At 29.4% G+C, this 17,343-nt stretch overlaps 4 protein-coding genes across 5 annotated transcripts; 2 read left to right on the forward strand and 2 right to left on the reverse strand.

The window, feature by feature from the left end:
- The first annotated feature begins 5 nt into the window (after positions 1-5).
- Positions 6-2,518, forward strand: LOC127253656 (uncharacterized). 2 transcript variants are annotated; one of them, XM_051278342.1, is made up of 3 exons: positions 6-154; positions 1,943-2,048; positions 2,149-2,518. In XM_051278342.1, the coding sequence occupies exons 1-3, from the start codon at positions 58-60 to the stop codon at positions 2,279-2,281; spliced, it is 336 nt and encodes a 111-aa protein (XP_051134299.1). In that variant the 5' UTR covers positions 6-57; the 3' UTR covers positions 2,282-2,518. The 2 variants fall into 2 exon arrangements, with proteins under 2 accessions (XP_051134299.1, XP_051134300.1); XM_051278343.1 differs by having other exon boundaries at positions 33-159.
- A 2,069-nt stretch (positions 2,519-4,587) lies between these two features.
- On the forward strand, positions 4,588-6,220 carry LOC127253654 (zinc finger protein ZAT5). Its single transcript, XM_051278339.1, has one exon. It carries the CDS (start codon positions 5,314-5,316, stop codon positions 6,025-6,027), a length of 714 nt encoding a protein of 237 aa, XP_051134296.1. The 5' UTR covers positions 4,588-5,313; the 3' UTR covers positions 6,028-6,220.
- Positions 6,221-6,784: 564 nt separating this feature from the next.
- On the reverse strand, positions 6,785-9,949 carry LOC127253655 (nudix hydrolase 26, chloroplastic-like). Its single transcript, XM_051278341.1, has 6 exons — positions 9,686-9,949; positions 9,534-9,584; positions 7,975-8,067; positions 7,483-7,577; positions 7,256-7,370; positions 6,785-7,155 (listed from the first exon to the last, which is right to left on the reverse strand). The coding sequence occupies exons 1-6, from the start codon at positions 9,869-9,871 to the stop codon at positions 7,090-7,092; spliced, it is 606 nt and encodes a 201-aa protein (XP_051134298.1). The 5' UTR covers positions 9,872-9,949; the 3' UTR covers positions 6,785-7,089.
- Positions 9,950-11,323: 1,374 nt separating this feature from the next.
- LOC127253500 (cinnamoyl-CoA reductase 1-like) lies at positions 11,324-16,354 on the reverse strand. The gene is made up of 6 exons (XM_051278125.1): positions 16,161-16,354; positions 15,896-16,071; positions 15,612-15,797; positions 14,117-14,285; positions 13,305-13,488; positions 11,324-11,715 (listed from the first exon to the last, which is right to left on the reverse strand). The coding sequence occupies exons 1-6, from the start codon at positions 16,279-16,281 to the stop codon at positions 11,571-11,573; spliced, it is 981 nt and encodes a 326-aa protein (XP_051134082.1). The 5' UTR covers positions 16,282-16,354; the 3' UTR covers positions 11,324-11,570.
- Positions 16,355-17,343: the final 989 nt, after the last annotated feature.

A 17,343-nucleotide genomic window follows, 5' to 3' on the forward strand; every position in this document is an offset into this window, starting at 1 on the left:
ATAAAAACAAAATGGCCTTTGAAATCACGAGGCCCAAAGCATTGCGTAGGCCCAATTATGGCGGAAGACATGAGGCGGCTATTTCCAATCCAGCTCAGGCGTAGTTATTCCGGCGGCGGCGGGGAGCAGAGAGGCGATCGTGAATCTTTAAACGGTGAGGTTAATTTCGTTCAATATTTTATTAGAAGCTTAATGTTTCTTTTATGCTACAATTTTTTCTGTGCTTGCAAATTAATCGAGGCCGAAAATCTACGAAACTGTTTCGCGCTGTAGGTGTTAATTCAGTTCCTTTAATTTATAAGCAAATTGATTCCTTTATATGCTGCTGCTTCTTCCTGTATGTATTGTTACCGAAGTTATTGAGATTGATTGTTCATTATTGCTCGCAGAGAGAGATTTTTGCTTAATGTAAGATTGTTTGTGTTTGTGTTCATCTTCTGCGTACAGTTTCATGTTTTTCTTACTTGTCGTGATTGTCCATATGTTTGCAACAATATTCCTGTAAAATATGCTGGAAGATCTTATTGACATCAGAATTCGGAAATTTAGGAAGTTAATGGCATGGAAAGGAGTGTAGATGAAAAAATGGAGTTAAGTTATATAGAAGATTGCTTACAGTGACTTTGAAGATGGATAAGAAACACAAACAAGCAACTTTAGGTAGAATAGGTGTTTTTGATTGGAGGTTTGGATTTTGAGTCGAGATTTGAATAGTAAAGATGTTGATGTTGAATTTGAATAGTTCTGCTATATAAATAGCTAATTGATGTGATATTTTCAATGTAAAATTAATTTTTAGTATAATATAAAAAACGAAAAATAGATTTTGACTTGACTGTTTTTTTTGGAGGAAAAAGATTTGGTGAATAGTAGAAAACAATGGAAATGTGCCAAACGAACACACGTGCTTTTGGTGATTTGAATACTTTGGTGTACTTGTTTGAGGATTTGAATTTCGGGTTTGAGTTTTTGAATAGTAAATTTTTAAATTTGAATAGTTATTTGATGTTATATAGATAATGATTTTATGTGATATTTTGAGTATAAAATTATTTTTTATTATAATAAAAAATAAATAATAAATATTTGATTTGATAATTTTAGAAAAAAGAAATTAATTGAATAGTAAAAAACTTTGAAAATTCTACAAAAAAAATAAATAAAACACAACCTAGTGATTTTAGTCGAGCTTGCTATGATTTTATTTTTTGCCAGAGTGCTTGGTTTAGAAGTTGACAACCCGGATAGCCTTCCGAATTCTATGTGTGTCCTTACCCATTTTTTATTTTTTTATTTTTTTTCTCACTACCATCAAATACTGATCATGATAACACCAATGACATCTTTGTGCCATTAAAAATTATGTTAGATAGATTAACTTCTGATTTTTGAAAGCTTCCCAATGGTGCAAGAGTTGAATATATGGTTCATGAAATAGGTAGTCTTATTTAGAGTGGTTGTCCTTGATTTCATGATCAATATGTACACAATTCTTTGTTTTTCGGATATTGTGGATGTCAGTAATCTCTTGGATAATGCATGTATTCAATCCTATATTTCCTTGAATATCGTACAGCTGCTTGTGGATAGGAGAGATATGTACATCCCAATTTGTTTTAATGAATTTCTCCGTTGTTTATGATGGTGTTGTTTTAATGAATTTATCAGTTAGACAAAAATAGCCCTTTACATTTCATTTCTACTGTCTTCTTAGTTAGTAATTAACTAACCATAGGACCACAAAATTAACATGAAAAATGTGACATAATATGATTACTGTTATTAAAACTTTTCAATACAATCATTTGAATGATCTACGATGCCTCAACCGTTCAAACTTCTAACTGAGCTATCAGTGTTTCAAACATTTAATTCATTTATAAACATGACAATTATACAAACTTTGTACATCACTATTTCTGTTTGACCCCTTCGATTTCAGATAATCCTTTCACAGCCATCTTGATGTCCCGCAAGCGCAATGCCATTGTTGCCATAGGCTTATTGGCTTTTGCATCTGCAGGCTTGGCTTTTCCATTTTACATGGCGTAGGTGGATGTGTAGTTGAATAAATGTCGTAAAATTAGTACTTAAAGTTACATTAATTGTCATTCTTCATTCTGTATTTCTCGTGTTGTTTCTTTCCAGGACCAAATCTTCCAAGAGTCCTATCATAGATTCATCAAAGCCACTGTCTCCTCAGGCGACTTTCCGAGGACCTTATATTAACACTGGTTCTCGTGATATTGGACCTGATAATCAAACCTATCCAAAGAAATAACTCATTTATCGGAGCACAAACTACTTACGGGCTCCATGTATTTGCTGCTGACTTGCATTGCATGAAATAAAGGTATGGAGTGCTTTCATGGTGGATAATGTCTGTTATTATATGTCGATATTAGTTTGAAATTTGAATTTGAAACTTTGTGACCAAATTGAATATTGAAATAACCTTGTTTATGGAGAAATGAAAATAGACTAGAACTTCTAAGACAAATATTGCTTCTTCTTTTCTCGTTTTTTTTTTTAAAAAATTATTTTTGATTTCGAAAATATTGAAGTGAAAATGGCTGTCGGACGACTTGATATGATCTTTTGAATATAAAATAAGCATATAATGTATTGCTTTTAGTAAAAATGAAAATGAATTGTGGATTGAATATTGTGAAAATAAAAACAAGAATATCTTTGTGTCAAAGTGAAATATTGGATCAAGAAAATCATATTGAGAAAGGTGCTGTTGGGAATTCTTGTGCTACCTATGTTCTTGGTGTTGCTTAAATTTTATTGCACAAGATATCTTTGTGTTAAAAGTGAAATATGCTAATAAGTTATGTTCTCTCACTTCATTCTAAATGTATTCGTTTACTTTTGCATAGAGTATAATACACGTTGTCTTTTAATAGTATTTTAGATATAAAAATTATTTTGCTCGTGATGTGTAAATTATGCTAATAGTATTGATGTAATATAAGTTTTGAGGGATTTGTCATATGTAATTGGATCTATACTTATTCAAAAGTGAAGTAAATTAGACAATAGAAAATAGCAAAACGGATACCTCTAGAGCAAATTATATATTATGTGACATCTACAATATATATATATATATCCTTAATTTTAAAATTATTGTAACAAGACAAATGGAAATTTCTTGGAGCACTTAACAAATGACTCACTATATTCATGTATCGTCCCGGAATCTTGCTACCTAACCTGACATTATGAAATTATGGATTTAATAAATGTATTATATTTGGTAAGATCCGGAGGTATCGGAGTTTGAATTTATAATCTCACTGTCACAAGTTTACCTATACACTACCCCGTAATCCTTTCCGAGACTATGTTAATTTTCATTTTTAAGTCTATATTGTAGATTATGTACTATATTCTTTTAGATAAAATCATAGTAGTTATAAACATAAGTTTAAGTGAACACTTTTTAGTTTAGTTTAAAATTCAAATCACTTTTTTTTTTTTTTTTTATTGTTCAATTTTCAGTAAAAATATATTTATGTACTTAAATTTTACGTCAAATATTATTTAAATTAAAAATTCAATTGACAATATATTTCTGAAAATGTGAATGAAGAACTATTTATAACCGAGAATTAATTAATAAATACGTAAAGAATAAAACAAATGGTGACAGATACTTATATGGTGCACAATTTTGCACACTTTTCTATCATATTTCTACAAAAAAACCCATTTTCAATGTCTTTTTTAAATAAATAAATAATAAAGCTTTACATTATTTATACCAACTGACCCTCAACAACACTATTTTAAAATACTTTTATTTAAATTAGAGGTGTAGATTTAGTAGCTTGGATATGCATGAATTATTATTATTATTATTAAATAATTTTAAAGGGAGTGAGGTTTGCTTGGAAGGCAACCTAATATTGTTGCCCTTTTTCTGTTTTTTTCTTAGTCCTTTCGTCCACGTACAAAGTAAATATTTATTTTTAGACGCAGTATTTAAAAAATAATAGTATTTTAATTATAGTGGATAGTTAAAAATAGTGTAATGACATTTTTGCTTTTATTTTTTTGGTATAAAAGTAACAATGTGATGTAAAGTAAAGATATTTGTGAAAAAAAATAACGTATTTAATTGGACGTCCCAAAATAAAAATATGTATACTTTGGCGAATGAAGTAATTGATTAACTTTTGAATTTGTTAGACATGAGATGAGAGAAGGCACAGTAATTATTAAAAAGTTAGCTATTAATTTGATTTTTTTTTTTTTTTTAAAAAGATATATTTGTTGTGATTTGTTTTTTAATAATTATAGATGAGTAATATCATCTTTTAAAATAAATGTATTTGTGAAAATAAAAAATAGACTTTTGTTTTTATATTTTTCTTATTTAAAATTATCAAAAATTTTATTAAGAATATAATCCTCTCTTACAAAATAATATATTAAATATTATTTAAGTATAAAATACAACACTTTTATTATTTTGGATTATTCTTAATATCATACGAATATATAATAATATAATATTTTAGAAAAAAAACAATAATTTCAAATATTAATATAAAATTAATATTTATATATAAAAAAAATAGCAATAATTGTGTGTTGGAAACAGAAAGAAGCATATAGAGTGAGTGAGGTGGAACAGGCTTTCAATTAACGTGCAATCCTCTTTTGCTGCCTTCATTCGTGACTTTCCCTGCCAACAACAATAACATTATTTATTTATTTTGAATGATGCGAGAATATGCAACTGTGTACGAATACAATTTAGGTCCGATAAAACAAATCACAATAAGTGAATCATTGTGCAGCAGGTGGAGTAGAAGTGTTTTATTAGGCTGTATTTTATGTAAAAGTTATAATTTGGTATTAATACATAATTATTTTACTATAAATAGTACTTGGTTGACAAGGACAAACGAGAGGTTATATTAGAATATTTATTATATCAAAACATAGTAAAAATTAAAAAAAAATTACAAAAATACTTCAATTAGTATTTTATACATACCTTATTGAGTATAACTAAAAACTTTAAAAAAAAAGGAAAAAAGCCCTAAAAAGAATAGTGGTGGCTGGAAAGGCAGTGCTTATGTAACTGCTCACGAGGAAGCCTCTTCACACCATACACTACTAATTCCCTGCGCTGCTGTAATATGTTGTACTCTACACTTATTTATTTATTTATACTTATACGTATACGTCTATACATATACCGTATACTTATACGTATACATATTCATCACTTCCACCTGAATCCGTTCCTGGAAAAAAAAACAATCGTTTCTACTCATCTTTGGGGATCCATTTTTCATGGAGGAGGAATTTTCCGGCGCCAATTATCCGGCGGCGGCGATTGCCAAGGCGAAGAGGAGCAAGCGCCTCCGGCCGCCGCCGTCGTCCTCCACATCCTCAACCAGCGGCGGTGGGGAGATTATTAGCCCTTATTCGCTCGTTTCGTCGAGCACTAATGAAGAAGACGAGGACATGGCTAACTGCTTGATTCTTCTGGCTCATGGCGCAGGCGGTCGGAGTTCGCCGGCCGGCGGAGGTCATGTTCAATTACGAACCAGTGAAATTTCCGACGGCAGTTATGAGTGCAAAAGCTGCAGTAGAAGTTTCCTTTCGTTTCAAGCATTAGGCGGCCACCGGAATTTCCATAAGAAGCCTAAGTCGCCGCTGTCTGCTCCTCCTCCTCTGCCGCCGTCGCCGGAAAAATTCGGCGCGGTTGTTGGATCGCGATTGATGAAAAACAGATCTAAAATTCACGAGTGCAGTCTCTGTGGATCGAAATTTGGCTCTGGCCAGGCGTTGGGCGGCCATATGAGAAGGCACAGGTCGGAAACTACGGTGGCGGCGAAGAAGGATTCTCCGGAGAAGAAGACCGGCGCGGTATTGGAATTGGATCTGAACCTGCCAGCGCCGCCGGCGGAAGATCGCCGGGATGAGGAATCCGATCAGTTGTCGTCGAACGAGCGGCGGCGGCTGGTTTTCTCTGCGGCGTCGCTGGTGGATTGCCGCTACTGAGCCGGGAGGGAAGGGATGTCGGCAGTTTAAGATAATACTACCAAATATTATATTAAAAAAAAAATCTTATTATTTTTTAATACGAATTCTTTGTTAGTATTTTAAATAATTTTTGTTGTAAGATATAAGTATTATATAGAATAAGATTTTATACTCCTCTAGAGTGTTAACCGAAAACAAAAACAATAATTGAAATATTTGAATTCGGTTATAATGATTTAAAATATAATATTACTTCAGTAGTAGAGTGTCCATACAAAAATTTAGGCACATTATAATTAATAAATAATTAAAAATTATATTAGTAAAAATAATTATAATATTTTCAAACCTTTTTTAAAATTAAGAATAAAATTTAAATGTATAATATTTTTTTAAAAAAAAAAATAAAATAAAAATGACAAATTAAGTAGGATATATTGAAATGTAAAAAACTGTAGGGACAGTTGTTATATCAAAATAAAGTAAAAATCAAAGATAAAATAATAAAAATATCTCTATATATTGAAATAGACTGAAAAAATAATGCATGGCCGTAGGTGAAAACCTAAATCCGGCCGAACCTAATACCTTGCAATCCTGCAAACCAGGCCCGACGGGAAAGTCACACTAGGCGAACAATCATATGTGGCAGGTGACCTGAGGCGTCGGAGGTTTGAACCCATGACCTCACGGTCACAAATCCAACCCCTACACCACCAGGTCATCCCTTACGGGACTACCTTTACATTTTAATTTGATATAATGGCACGATGCAGAGTACAAAGTATTTCTTTTTTCGATCGGATACAAAGTATTGGTATTATGTAAGGAAATTTACACTTCCTATTCCAACAGACAAAATTAGCAAAATGTATATTTTTAGGATGGACTTAAGAATATCTTTTTCTTAATCTCGAAGCTCCAACTTACAAACATAATTCCACCATAAACTGCAAGCTTAAAACTCAAACTCATCATAGTACCTTATGCTTATTACCATTGAGAATCAAACCTTAACCCTATAAATAAATTCAAATTGTCATAGAAGATCTGACCTGATCTGATCCAATTTGATTCGATCTATACAAGATATGGAGAGAAGAACTTCAAAACTTCCTCGTATACGGGTTTCTTGAAATCGACTGCCTGCAAAGCAAGGACAAGAGGGCATTCAATTCAAAATTTTCGTTGTAATAAAAAACGACAAAACAAACAAATTTTTGGGTATTTTAAGAATTAGACCGACCCGATTCACTATTTCTTGAGGTGAAATCCATGACCAGCTTCCAAACTCGGGTTTTTCATTCCCATCACCCGAGAGATTGATCTCTTCGTCATTCCCAATGAATTTTAAAAGAAACCTCGAGTCGCAAAAAATATATGAAAAATATACACTACTGTTAGGCAAAACTGATCAAATATCAGACAGAAGACACACACTACCCAATTCTTGTATCATTTCATTTCTCTCACCATTTTTGGGCTTGACCCTTCCAGTCGGAACCCCATTGCACGTTGAGTTTTTCCCTTACATCGGGAGGAAAATCGTAGGTCAACCAAAATGGTGCCTGCAGGAGGGAAAAAATTACCTTAAAAACGAAAAAAGTGCATTTTTTGTTTTGCATCAATATGCAGAATCAAGCAAGAAAATTGTTATTCTTCAATAGCTCTAGTTATTTGCACTGTTTAAAAATTGCCTTCTAATCAGTTATAAACATTATAATAACGATAAATACAGTCAAGCGCACTTATAAACATTATAAGATACACACATTACTACCAAATTGACATCAATGCAATAATTTGATACTGATGTGCATAAAAAGCATTTCCAGAAGCTTGGATTATATATTTTGTTCGATATTACATCACAAAGTGATTACCAATAATTTGTTTGAATGAAAAGTGCATCTAAATTATTCTGAAAAACAAATCAATAGGATAGGAGTCGCTATAAATTCATACCTCAGCAATAATATCAGCAGAAGTAACTCCAGTTTCTTCTTTCAACTCTCTGAGGGCAGCATTCTTCGGATCCTCATTTTCGTCTATCCCGCCCTACACCAAAATATAAGTAGCAACAAAAATCCAATTATTTCTAAAATGCAGAAAAAACACTCATATTTTTAAAACATTCAAAACATAATTCAAATTTATTTTTAATCAAATATACTTCATCCATCCCAAATCAAATACCATTTTTACCGTTTCCATATGTTCCAATTCAAAGTATCTATTTTCTACTTTAAAAAAAATAATCATAACTAATACCAAAATACTCTTAAATTTTACTTATATTACAAACATACCATTACACATACAATTACTTTATACATAAAGGCAAAGGACAAAAATTTCAAAAACTCTTACACGTTTACACTAAATAATAAAATACTATTATTTCTTAATTTATTACAAAAATCCAAAGGGTTCCTTTGATTTGGGATGGAGGAAGTATATTACGTTGCAATCTTACAATCAAACAACATCTCGTTACTTAATAGTAAAGCCGAACTTCCAACTAGACCTCTTAACTTGTAACTAATAGCACTTACTTTTCCGCCTAGACTCCTTCAGAAGATATTTAGCTCACCTCACTTTTCTATGAATGATGTCTGAAAATAATAGCTAAAAAAAGAAAAACATTCCGGGACTCATAGGAAGAATAAATGCAGATATCATACAAGTCTATGGTATGATTGTTAAGAAGGATCCGCGGTTCCAAATTAAAACCAATTGATATTAAATGGGTAGCCCTCAGTAATAGGGAGTTCCCACATTTTTCCTATATGGGGGCAATATTCAGCACTACCCTCGAGATGATAATCTAAAAATAAAAACATAATCAATACCTATTACGGCCCCTATGCCTCTAATACCATATTAAAAAGGATCTAAGGTTCCAACTTAAAACCAATTAGTGTTAAATGGAGTAGTCCTTCACCCTTATAAATAATAGGGAGTTCCCACATTTTTACTATGTTGGACAATATTCAACTTTCTCCACTCGAGATGATATCTCAAAATTCAAACAAGATCAACCCATTACGGGCACTCTAGTTCGGATACTAAGTTAAGAAGGGATGTGAAGTTTCAATTTAAAACCAAGTGATATTAAGTGGAGTAGCCTTCACCCTTATAAGTAATTACACATGTGAAAAAATATTCAACAATGAATACTGCAATAATCCTTGTAATTTTTACTACACTAATACACTATAGGAAAATTTGATGTTCATATATCAAACTCACCTCTGTTTTAAAACTTTTGCTACTATTAATCTATCGTACTTTTTGTTAAAACATTACATCAAATTTTGCTGTTATCAAAATTTTCCAAGCACTCTGAAACTTAGGTGTGTTTATTTGGAGGATTTTGCAAAACTTTTACTATGCGTCCAAATTTTTGCACTCAAACATAACATTTACATACAAAACATAGCATCGATTCCTATTTCAGGTCAAATAACTATTTCGAATTACAATTAAAAATACTATAAATCCAATTTATAAGTGTAACCTACCTGCGGCATTTGCCAAGCATCTGGAACATCAAGCCTGGAAGCAGCAAAAACCTATCATCATTCACATGTACGGACATAAAATCGTAAAAATCCAACAACATTACAACAATGAAACAAACAAGTGATTGATAAGGAGGGAGGGAGGCACCTACCTGTTTGGAAGGGTTTATAAGACAGATTCCGACGTTTCTTCGATAACCTTGGGGTGGGTGGTTTTCCATGGACGAGGATCGCGAATAAATTAGGTTTGGAAGAATAGCATTAGCAGCAGCCGCAGTAGCTTTACGAGGAGGAAGGCGAGGAGGGCTCAAATGGATGAACATTCGGCACAGAGCCATTAATCGGAAGTCGGAACATATGCGCCCCCCAACCCTACCCTAGCTACCACCAAATCTTGCTGCCTCACCTTAACAAAATACCAAGAACAAAATTACAAATAAATAAATAAAATACCAAGGACACCCTCCTTATTTCTAATGTAGTATATTTTTTTTTAGGAAAAAAATTAATTTTGGTAGTACTATAATTCAAACTAATCAATTTTGATTCTAATATAAAATAAAATTCTTAATTTTGATCTCAATATAAATTATTTAAATCAATTTTAGTGTCATTATTTAAAAATTTTAAAAAAAAAATTTGTTAAAATTGATATAACGTGGATGCTAATTTGAAAAGATTTAAAAAAATTGTTGAAGTAGACACATCCTTGATGCTAATATGGTAAGGCCTTGTAGAACATTGTTGTAGTCACACATGTAAATACTATATTCGTAAAAATAATTTATGTGTAACATTTTAACAGAGGCATCAGAATAAAAAAATATTTTTATAATGTAATATTTTTCTTTATTCTGTTTTGTTCTTACAGTCAAATAAAATTATATTAAAACTTAAAAAAAATTGTATCACATGAAGTGCAATTGATACAATTAATTAATTAATTAATTATAAAATTATAGATATTTTCTTTAAGATTTTAATCTTCTTGTGTTTGTTTGAGGGATTTGTTTAGATTTCAACTATTCATTCTATTTTTTTTCCCCAAAAACATCAAATTAAACGCCTATTTTTTATATTATACTAAAAATCAATTTTACATTCAAAATATCACATCAATACCTATTTATATCACATCATACAACTATTCAAATTCAAAATTTTTACTATTCAAATCCCAACTCAAAATTCAAACCCTCAAACAAACACACCCTTAGTATAAATTTTATACAATTGGAGACTCCGTTTGCAAGTATATAATTAATAACTGTTTTTCTAACTATATTTTTTATACAATTCGCCGTAGTATCCTGTACAAAAAATCAATCTTGGTGCCAAATGTAAAATTTAATTTGTTAACTTATAATAATATTATATAATATAAATATTTATAGGTTATAGCTTAACATAGTACTATATTATTATATTTTAATAGTTATTCAATTTTCATTCATGAATTACTAAACATATTTCTCTAAAATAAAAGTGTATACATAAAATTAATGTTAATACTTTAATAAATGTGTAGGATTGAAAAATTGATATTTAGTGTGATATATATATATATATATTCATTTTATTTTGTTCTTACTGTATAATAATATTGTATTAGAACTTTTACAAAAAAATTATTTATCACCTGCAAAGAAACAATATAGTTAATTATTAAATTATAAATATTTTATTTAAATTTTTAATATTTTTTAACCATTACATAATTCTCAATATTTTTTTAGTGATAATATATGTACTCCATTTATGGTTCTAATGATAAGAGAAATGCATCAAAAAATAAAATAAAATAAATAATTAAATAAAAATTCATGGAATATATTGTTATAAAGAAGAGGGTAAGCTAAGTGTGAAAACAATATTTATTATTACAACAATATCATCAATATAATTTAACTATATTACAAGACATTCATGAGATAAATTGTGTATTTATCCCTTTATTGTAGTGTATATATAAAATATTAATATTCTGAAATTTTAAAGTATATAATAATATTTATAAATTTATGTAGTAAGTATTAGCTAAGAAAGACAACCTTTGGTCCTAAGACTTTGAACACAATCTTGAACAATGTGATCAAGTGAGGCAAATTTCATCCCCAAGTCTATGAGCTTCTTTGATGCCTCCTTCATATTTGATACTTTTGGCAAACAATCATCACTAACCCTACAATTAAAAACATACAATACAATATTTAACCATTTTTTTTGTTTTTTTGTAAAAGTTTGAAAAAAATTAGTTTGGTTTCGGTATTGGTATTAAAATAACGTTGGATAGAATATTATGTGAAAAGAAAATATGTATTATATACTCTCTCCGTCCCAAAAGTATAGTCTTATTGTGTTTGACACAAGATTTAAAAAATATTGATATTATATTGGTAGTAAGTAAAAAGTGAAGATAAATGACTTTTTTGCGCTTGTGAGTATATTAGTGTAAAAAATAGTGACAATTGTGTAATAATAATGAAAAAGTAGGGATAATTTTATGGTGATATGGTTATTTATGGAAATGAGACTATTGTTTTTGGACGGAAAAAAATGATAAACAAAACTATTGTATTGGGACGAAGGAAGTATTTGTTTAAAAAATAGAGTCCAAATAAAAGATTTTAAAATTTTATTTACAAATAAACACACTCAATTTTTTTACCAAATTAAAAAAACAATATATATATATATATATATAATATATTCCACTGATCTTGTAAAAGTGTACTTACTTTACAAAATTTTAGTAAGTTTATCAAGAAAATTGCTCATATTATATTTAGTAAAAAAGTACAATTATTTTTCAAAACTATTTCTACTATTTTATTTTATTATATATATTTGTATCTATTTACACAAATGTCCTTGATGAATACACATTTTTTACACTCATTACTTTAATCCAAAAATTATATTATTAATTTTATAAAAATTCATTATAAAAAAGTACACAAATAATATTAAAATATTAATTTTCTTAAGGTAAGTGCCAAAAAATTTTGAGCATAATTTTGTAAAACAAAGGGAGTAAGTTTTCAAACAAACAATTGATATTCAATAATTACTTTTCAAAAAATTCGGTGAACAAATTCTTATGTTCTCTTTGATTTTTTTTTCCTATGCAACACTCGCAATTTTTCCCAAAAAAATATATTGTTCCCTTTCACCAAGTATCATATCCAATTACTATTTAAACTTAAAAAATAAATATAAAATCATACATAAATTAAACATAATCTGTGTATGTAATACAAATAAGTGTTTGCAACATAGAAAACAATCTCTTTATGTAATAACATGAATTTCTTTTTAGTAAGAAAAATCTTAATGAATAGTACAAAAATAACATTTAAAAACATAAATAATCAGAGCTTTGGTATTTTGAAATTTTTTTAAATTTGAACGTAAAACAAGTTTTAAACACAGAAAAAGTAAAAATAAACTTATCACGAATAATATGAAAAATATATTTGAAAACACAAGTAACCAAACCTTAAATACTATGTTCTAAAAACATGATATAATAATGCTTAGTTTCAATAAATATTTATCATACTACACTTGACTACACTTAAATATTTTTTACTCTCCTAATATTCTATTAAAATATTTTATTTTTTTTTATAAAATATCATATTAAAAATACTATTTAAATTCAGACTCAAACATAAAATTTAGTGCAAAAAAAAAAAAAAACACTATATATTATGTGAGTGAGATTTCAAAATCTTAAATAAATTCGTAAATATTGTAGGAATTTCATACCTCGGCATCTTATATTCTGGATAGAGTTCAGCCATCTTCGCAGCAAAGTCATTGTAATGAGTCGCAGCTTCGACGCAGAGGTACCTTCCGGCTGCCGATGGATTTTCATAAAGTAGGATATGCGCGAGAGCCACATCTTTAACATGAACGAATCCCATAAAATGATCGACAGGGACATCCGGAACTACACCCAAAGTTCGAACCATAAGTATATGTTCATGTACAATATGATGATGAGATCTGATCACAGATAGGGAAAAAAAGAAAAAATCTTTTGAGCTATAGTTTTTCTGATTAATGCGAGTAACTTCTTAGGAAGAAAAGAAAAAATCTTTTAAGCTATAATTTTTCTGATTAATGCAAGTAACTTCTATGTTTAGCCGTGTTTTCAAATACATAATTTTACTGTTCAATAAAATAATTTTTTTGAGTGAAAAAACATTATATCATAAATTTGTGTTTATTTAATTTATTATATACAATAGTTATTTTTTATTCAAAAAATCACATTAAATATCTATTTATATGAAACACATATAAACAATTTGGAGTTTAGCTTAATTTTTTTTATTTTAAAAATTTTAAATAATAGTTTGGATATATATTTGTAAGAAAAAATTATGTGTACAGTAGTAAAAAAAAATAAAAAAGAATTAAAAGTATATTGTTAAAAGAACAAACTCTTTGTTCTTTTTTATTTCTTTCTCTTAAACTATTTCGTTGTTATTAGACTATCTTTTTTCACAAAATATTATATTCAACTATTCTTTAAATATTAGACACAAATAAAAAAAAAAAATATGACATCTTACTCTTTCCTTGAATAACGAAAAGAGTCACCAACATGCTTGCATTTACGGATGGAGGAATCATCGGGCCGAGCACAATTCCGGGATTCACCACCACAATGTCGAGACCTTCCTCTTTTGCGAATTTCCATGCCGCCTTTTCAGCAATAGTTTTCGAAAGAGGATACCAAAGCTTCAAGAAAAAGAGAAATCTCGAAGATAAAATACCAATGAGCAATCGAAAGATTGAATGAACAAGCTAAAGAAAACAATAAGCGTGTATATTGTACAAAATAAATGAACATTATTTGAACTCAACAAATATACGATCAAGGTTGTATTTGTATGGAAATTTTTTGAGACTTTTTTTTTTTTTTGTTTATTAAAAATTTTTCGTTCCAAAATATTAAATTTAATATTTATTTTTTATTATATTAAAAAATAATGTTACATTTTAAATATCAAATATCAATTCATAGCTTATTTATATTAAACCAATCAATTGTTTTACTCCAAAATTTTATTATTCAAAAATCAAATTCCCAAACAAACACCCCCAACAAATGTAGGCTGTAAATCAATTAACGATATCAAAATGAAGAAAAATCCTATAGATTTTGTGTTCTTTTTGTCAAAATTCTTTAGTACATTTTTTCAAAAAAATTACTATCTCAGTCCCCACTTAAATTGTCTCATTTGTTTAAGTAAGAAATTTTAGGTATTGTCTAATTAGTAAATAATTAAAAAGTGTATTAGTAAAAATAATTATAATTTAATAAAAATAATTATAAATTAAAATTAAGATGACTAAATAGTTTAATTTAAAATATAATTATAAATTTTAAAATGTAATTAAAGTGTATAATATATTTCCAAAAAATAAAAAGACAAATTAAGTGAACAGACGAAAATAGAAAGAATGGACAAATTAAATGAGAACGAGGAAGGAGGGGGTAATATATTACACACAATCACTATTTTTATATTATATACACAATTTTCTATATTTCAGAAGAAAAAATTTCTATGCAAACCAAAACACAAACAAATTCTATATTATTTTTTTCATATTTAAAACAATATAAAAGGAATATTGTTTTTTACATTGTAGTGCTATATTTGTAATATAGTGTAAATTTAAGGGCAGTTTAATATTTGGTAGGGTATTAGAGTTACTAAAAATAAAATAAATATTTTAGTTTGGGACGGATCAAAATAGAAAAAATAGATAGATTATCAAGATATAGAGAATATATTTATACTCCCATCAAAATAGAAAAAATAAATAGACATGAAGCTTTAGGTATAATATAATTAGTAAATAATTAAAAAATAATATTATTAATAAAAATAATTATAAATTATGAATTTTAAAATATTATAAAAGTTTATCATAACATAACGTTTAAATAAAAAAAAAAATGAAAAAATAAATTATGTGATAAAAATAAAAAATCAATATACCAACGTCCAAACATTCCCTAAACGAACAGAGCAATAGCGAGTGATAGATGCTAACCTCTTTGCTTCTGCAGTAGTCCTCGTCGGACCAGCAGTTCTCATCCCCGACGGCTTCGGGCAGCCCGCTCACGCGCGGGGTCATAGCCGATATCGACGACGTGATCACCACGCGCCGGATCCCATTCTCCTTCGCCGCCTTCAGCACATTCACAGTCCCTTCCCTCGCCGGATTCAACAACTCTCTCTAACAACTCATCAATCCAATTTTCAAATTCAAACAAACACTAAACCAAAAATTCGCTGTCAAATCAAATCAAAATCACACAATTACGATTTACGAACCTCCGGATCGCGGGAGAAGTCGATAGTGCAGGGCGACGCCACGTGGATGACGCCGGAAGCGCCGGCGACGGCGGCGACGATGGAGTCGTAGTCGAGCAAGTCTATCTGGAAGAGGCGGAGCCGAGATTCGTCGGCTCCTTCCATGGATTCCAAGTGCTTCGTTTCCTTCTCATCCTCTGTTTCGTAGCGGAATGAATTAATCAATCGATTGAAGAAACCCTAGGCCAAAAATTAGAGAGGATATATGAAGCGAAGAGAAGCGTACGGATATCCTTTACGGTGGCGCGGACGGCGTAGCCGCGGCGGAGGAGAAAGTAGACGATCCATGAGCCGATGAAACCGCTGGCGCCGGTTACGCACATCACTTTCCGATCTTCGCTCGCCATTATTCCCCCGCCGGCCGGTGTTTAATTTACCTTCAGCTGCTGCGTTAGAATCAAATCGAATAAATAGGCGAATGGTCAAATTCTCCCTTTATAGGGTACGTTATTTTGATAAGTTTGAAAAAATTTTAGTTTGAATTTGATATTAAAACAATATATAATGTGATATTTTATGAAGAAAAAAAAAAATTTAGTACAAAGTCCAAATAGTAAAAATATAGGATTTGATTGACTAAAGAAACATATCATAAAACTCAAATTACGAACGGGGGACAACTGTGCTTTCAAATGTATTTAACTTTTAAAATTAACTAAAAATATTGGTTAAAAATACATATGGTCACACAAAATTGCGCCTACTTTTAAAACTGTGTCAACTTTTTTTTGTGGTTTTATAAACTATGCGTTCAATATCTCGGCGGTCAGTATTTGAGTAAATGCGTCTAAACTGCGAATAAATTTTAAAATTTTAATTTTAAACTTTTAAAATTACAAATATATTTATTTTTTATATATATATTTACTATTTTTTTAGACTAAATATAAGCAAAAATGAATATATTTGTAATTTTAAGAGTTTAAAAATTGAGATTCTAAAATTTATTCTCAGTTTGGGTGCATTTATGTCAAATACGGTTAAATAAGGACTGTTGAATGAGTTAGACACAGAGTTTATGAAACCACGATAGAGTTTGATGCAGGTTTAAAAGTATAGAAGATTATGCGCAATTTTGTGAAACAATCGCTAGATTTTATGCAATTTAGCCAAAAATATTTGCACAATGTATAAATATACTAAATTAAACCAAATTTCGGTTAGCAATAAAACATTTCCAAATATACCAAGGGTGTGTTTGTTTGGGGGTTTGAATTTTGAGTTGGAATTTAAATAGTAAAAATTTTGAATTTGAATAGTTGTATGATGTGATATAAATAGATGTTTATGCGATGTTTTGAATGTAAAATTGATTTTTAGTATTATATAAAAAATAAAAAATAAGTGTTTGATTTGATATTTTTAGGGGGAAAATTTTGGATGAATAGTAAAATTTTGTCTAAATCCTA

Source organism: Andrographis paniculata, unplaced genomic scaffold (genome assembly GCF_009805555.1).
Source record: "Andrographis paniculata isolate CXL003 unplaced genomic scaffold, ASM980555v1 Contig51END, whole genome shotgun sequence".
Classification (NCBI taxonomy): Eukaryota; Viridiplantae; Streptophyta; class Magnoliopsida; order Lamiales; family Acanthaceae; genus Andrographis; species Andrographis paniculata.

Coding starts and splice junctions, on each gene's coding strand:
- LOC127253656 (XM_051278342.1), top strand. CDS start 58: ATGGCGGAAGACATGAGGCGGCTATTTCCAATCCAGCTCAGGCGTAGT. Junction 155..1,942: donor CGATCGTGAATCTTTAAACG/GTGAGGTTAATT, acceptor CTTCGATTTCAG/ATAATCCTTTCACAGCCATC. Junction 2,049..2,148: donor GCTTTTCCATTTTACATGGC/GTAGGTGGATGT, acceptor GTTTCTTTCCAG/GACCAAATCTTCCAAGAGTC.
- LOC127253654 (XM_051278339.1), top strand. CDS start 5,314: ATGGAGGAGGAATTTTCCGGCGCCAATTATCCGGCGGCGGCGATTGCC.
- LOC127253655 (XM_051278341.1), bottom strand. CDS start 9,871: ATGGCTCTGTGCCGAATGTTCATCCATTTGAGCCCTCCTCGCCTTCCT. Junction 8,068..9,533: donor ATGCTTGGCAAATGCCGCAG/GTAGGTTACACT, acceptor ATTTTGGTGTAG/GGCGGGATAGACGAAAATGA. Junction 7,578..7,974: donor CTGCTGATATTATTGCTGAG/GTATGAATTTAT, acceptor TCCCTCCTGCAG/GCACCATTTTGGTTGACCTA.
- LOC127253500 (XM_051278125.1), bottom strand. CDS start 16,281: ATGGCGAGCGAAGATCGGAAAGTGATGTGCGTAACCGGCGCCAGCGGT. Junction 15,798..15,895: donor ACTTCTCCCGCGATCCGGAG/GTTCGTAAATCG, acceptor ATGAGTTGTTAG/AGAGAGTTGTTGAATCCGGC. Junction 13,489..14,116: donor TTTCGTTATTCAAGGAAAGA/GTAAGATGTCAT, acceptor CTTTGGGTGTAG/TTCCGGATGTCCCTGTCGAT.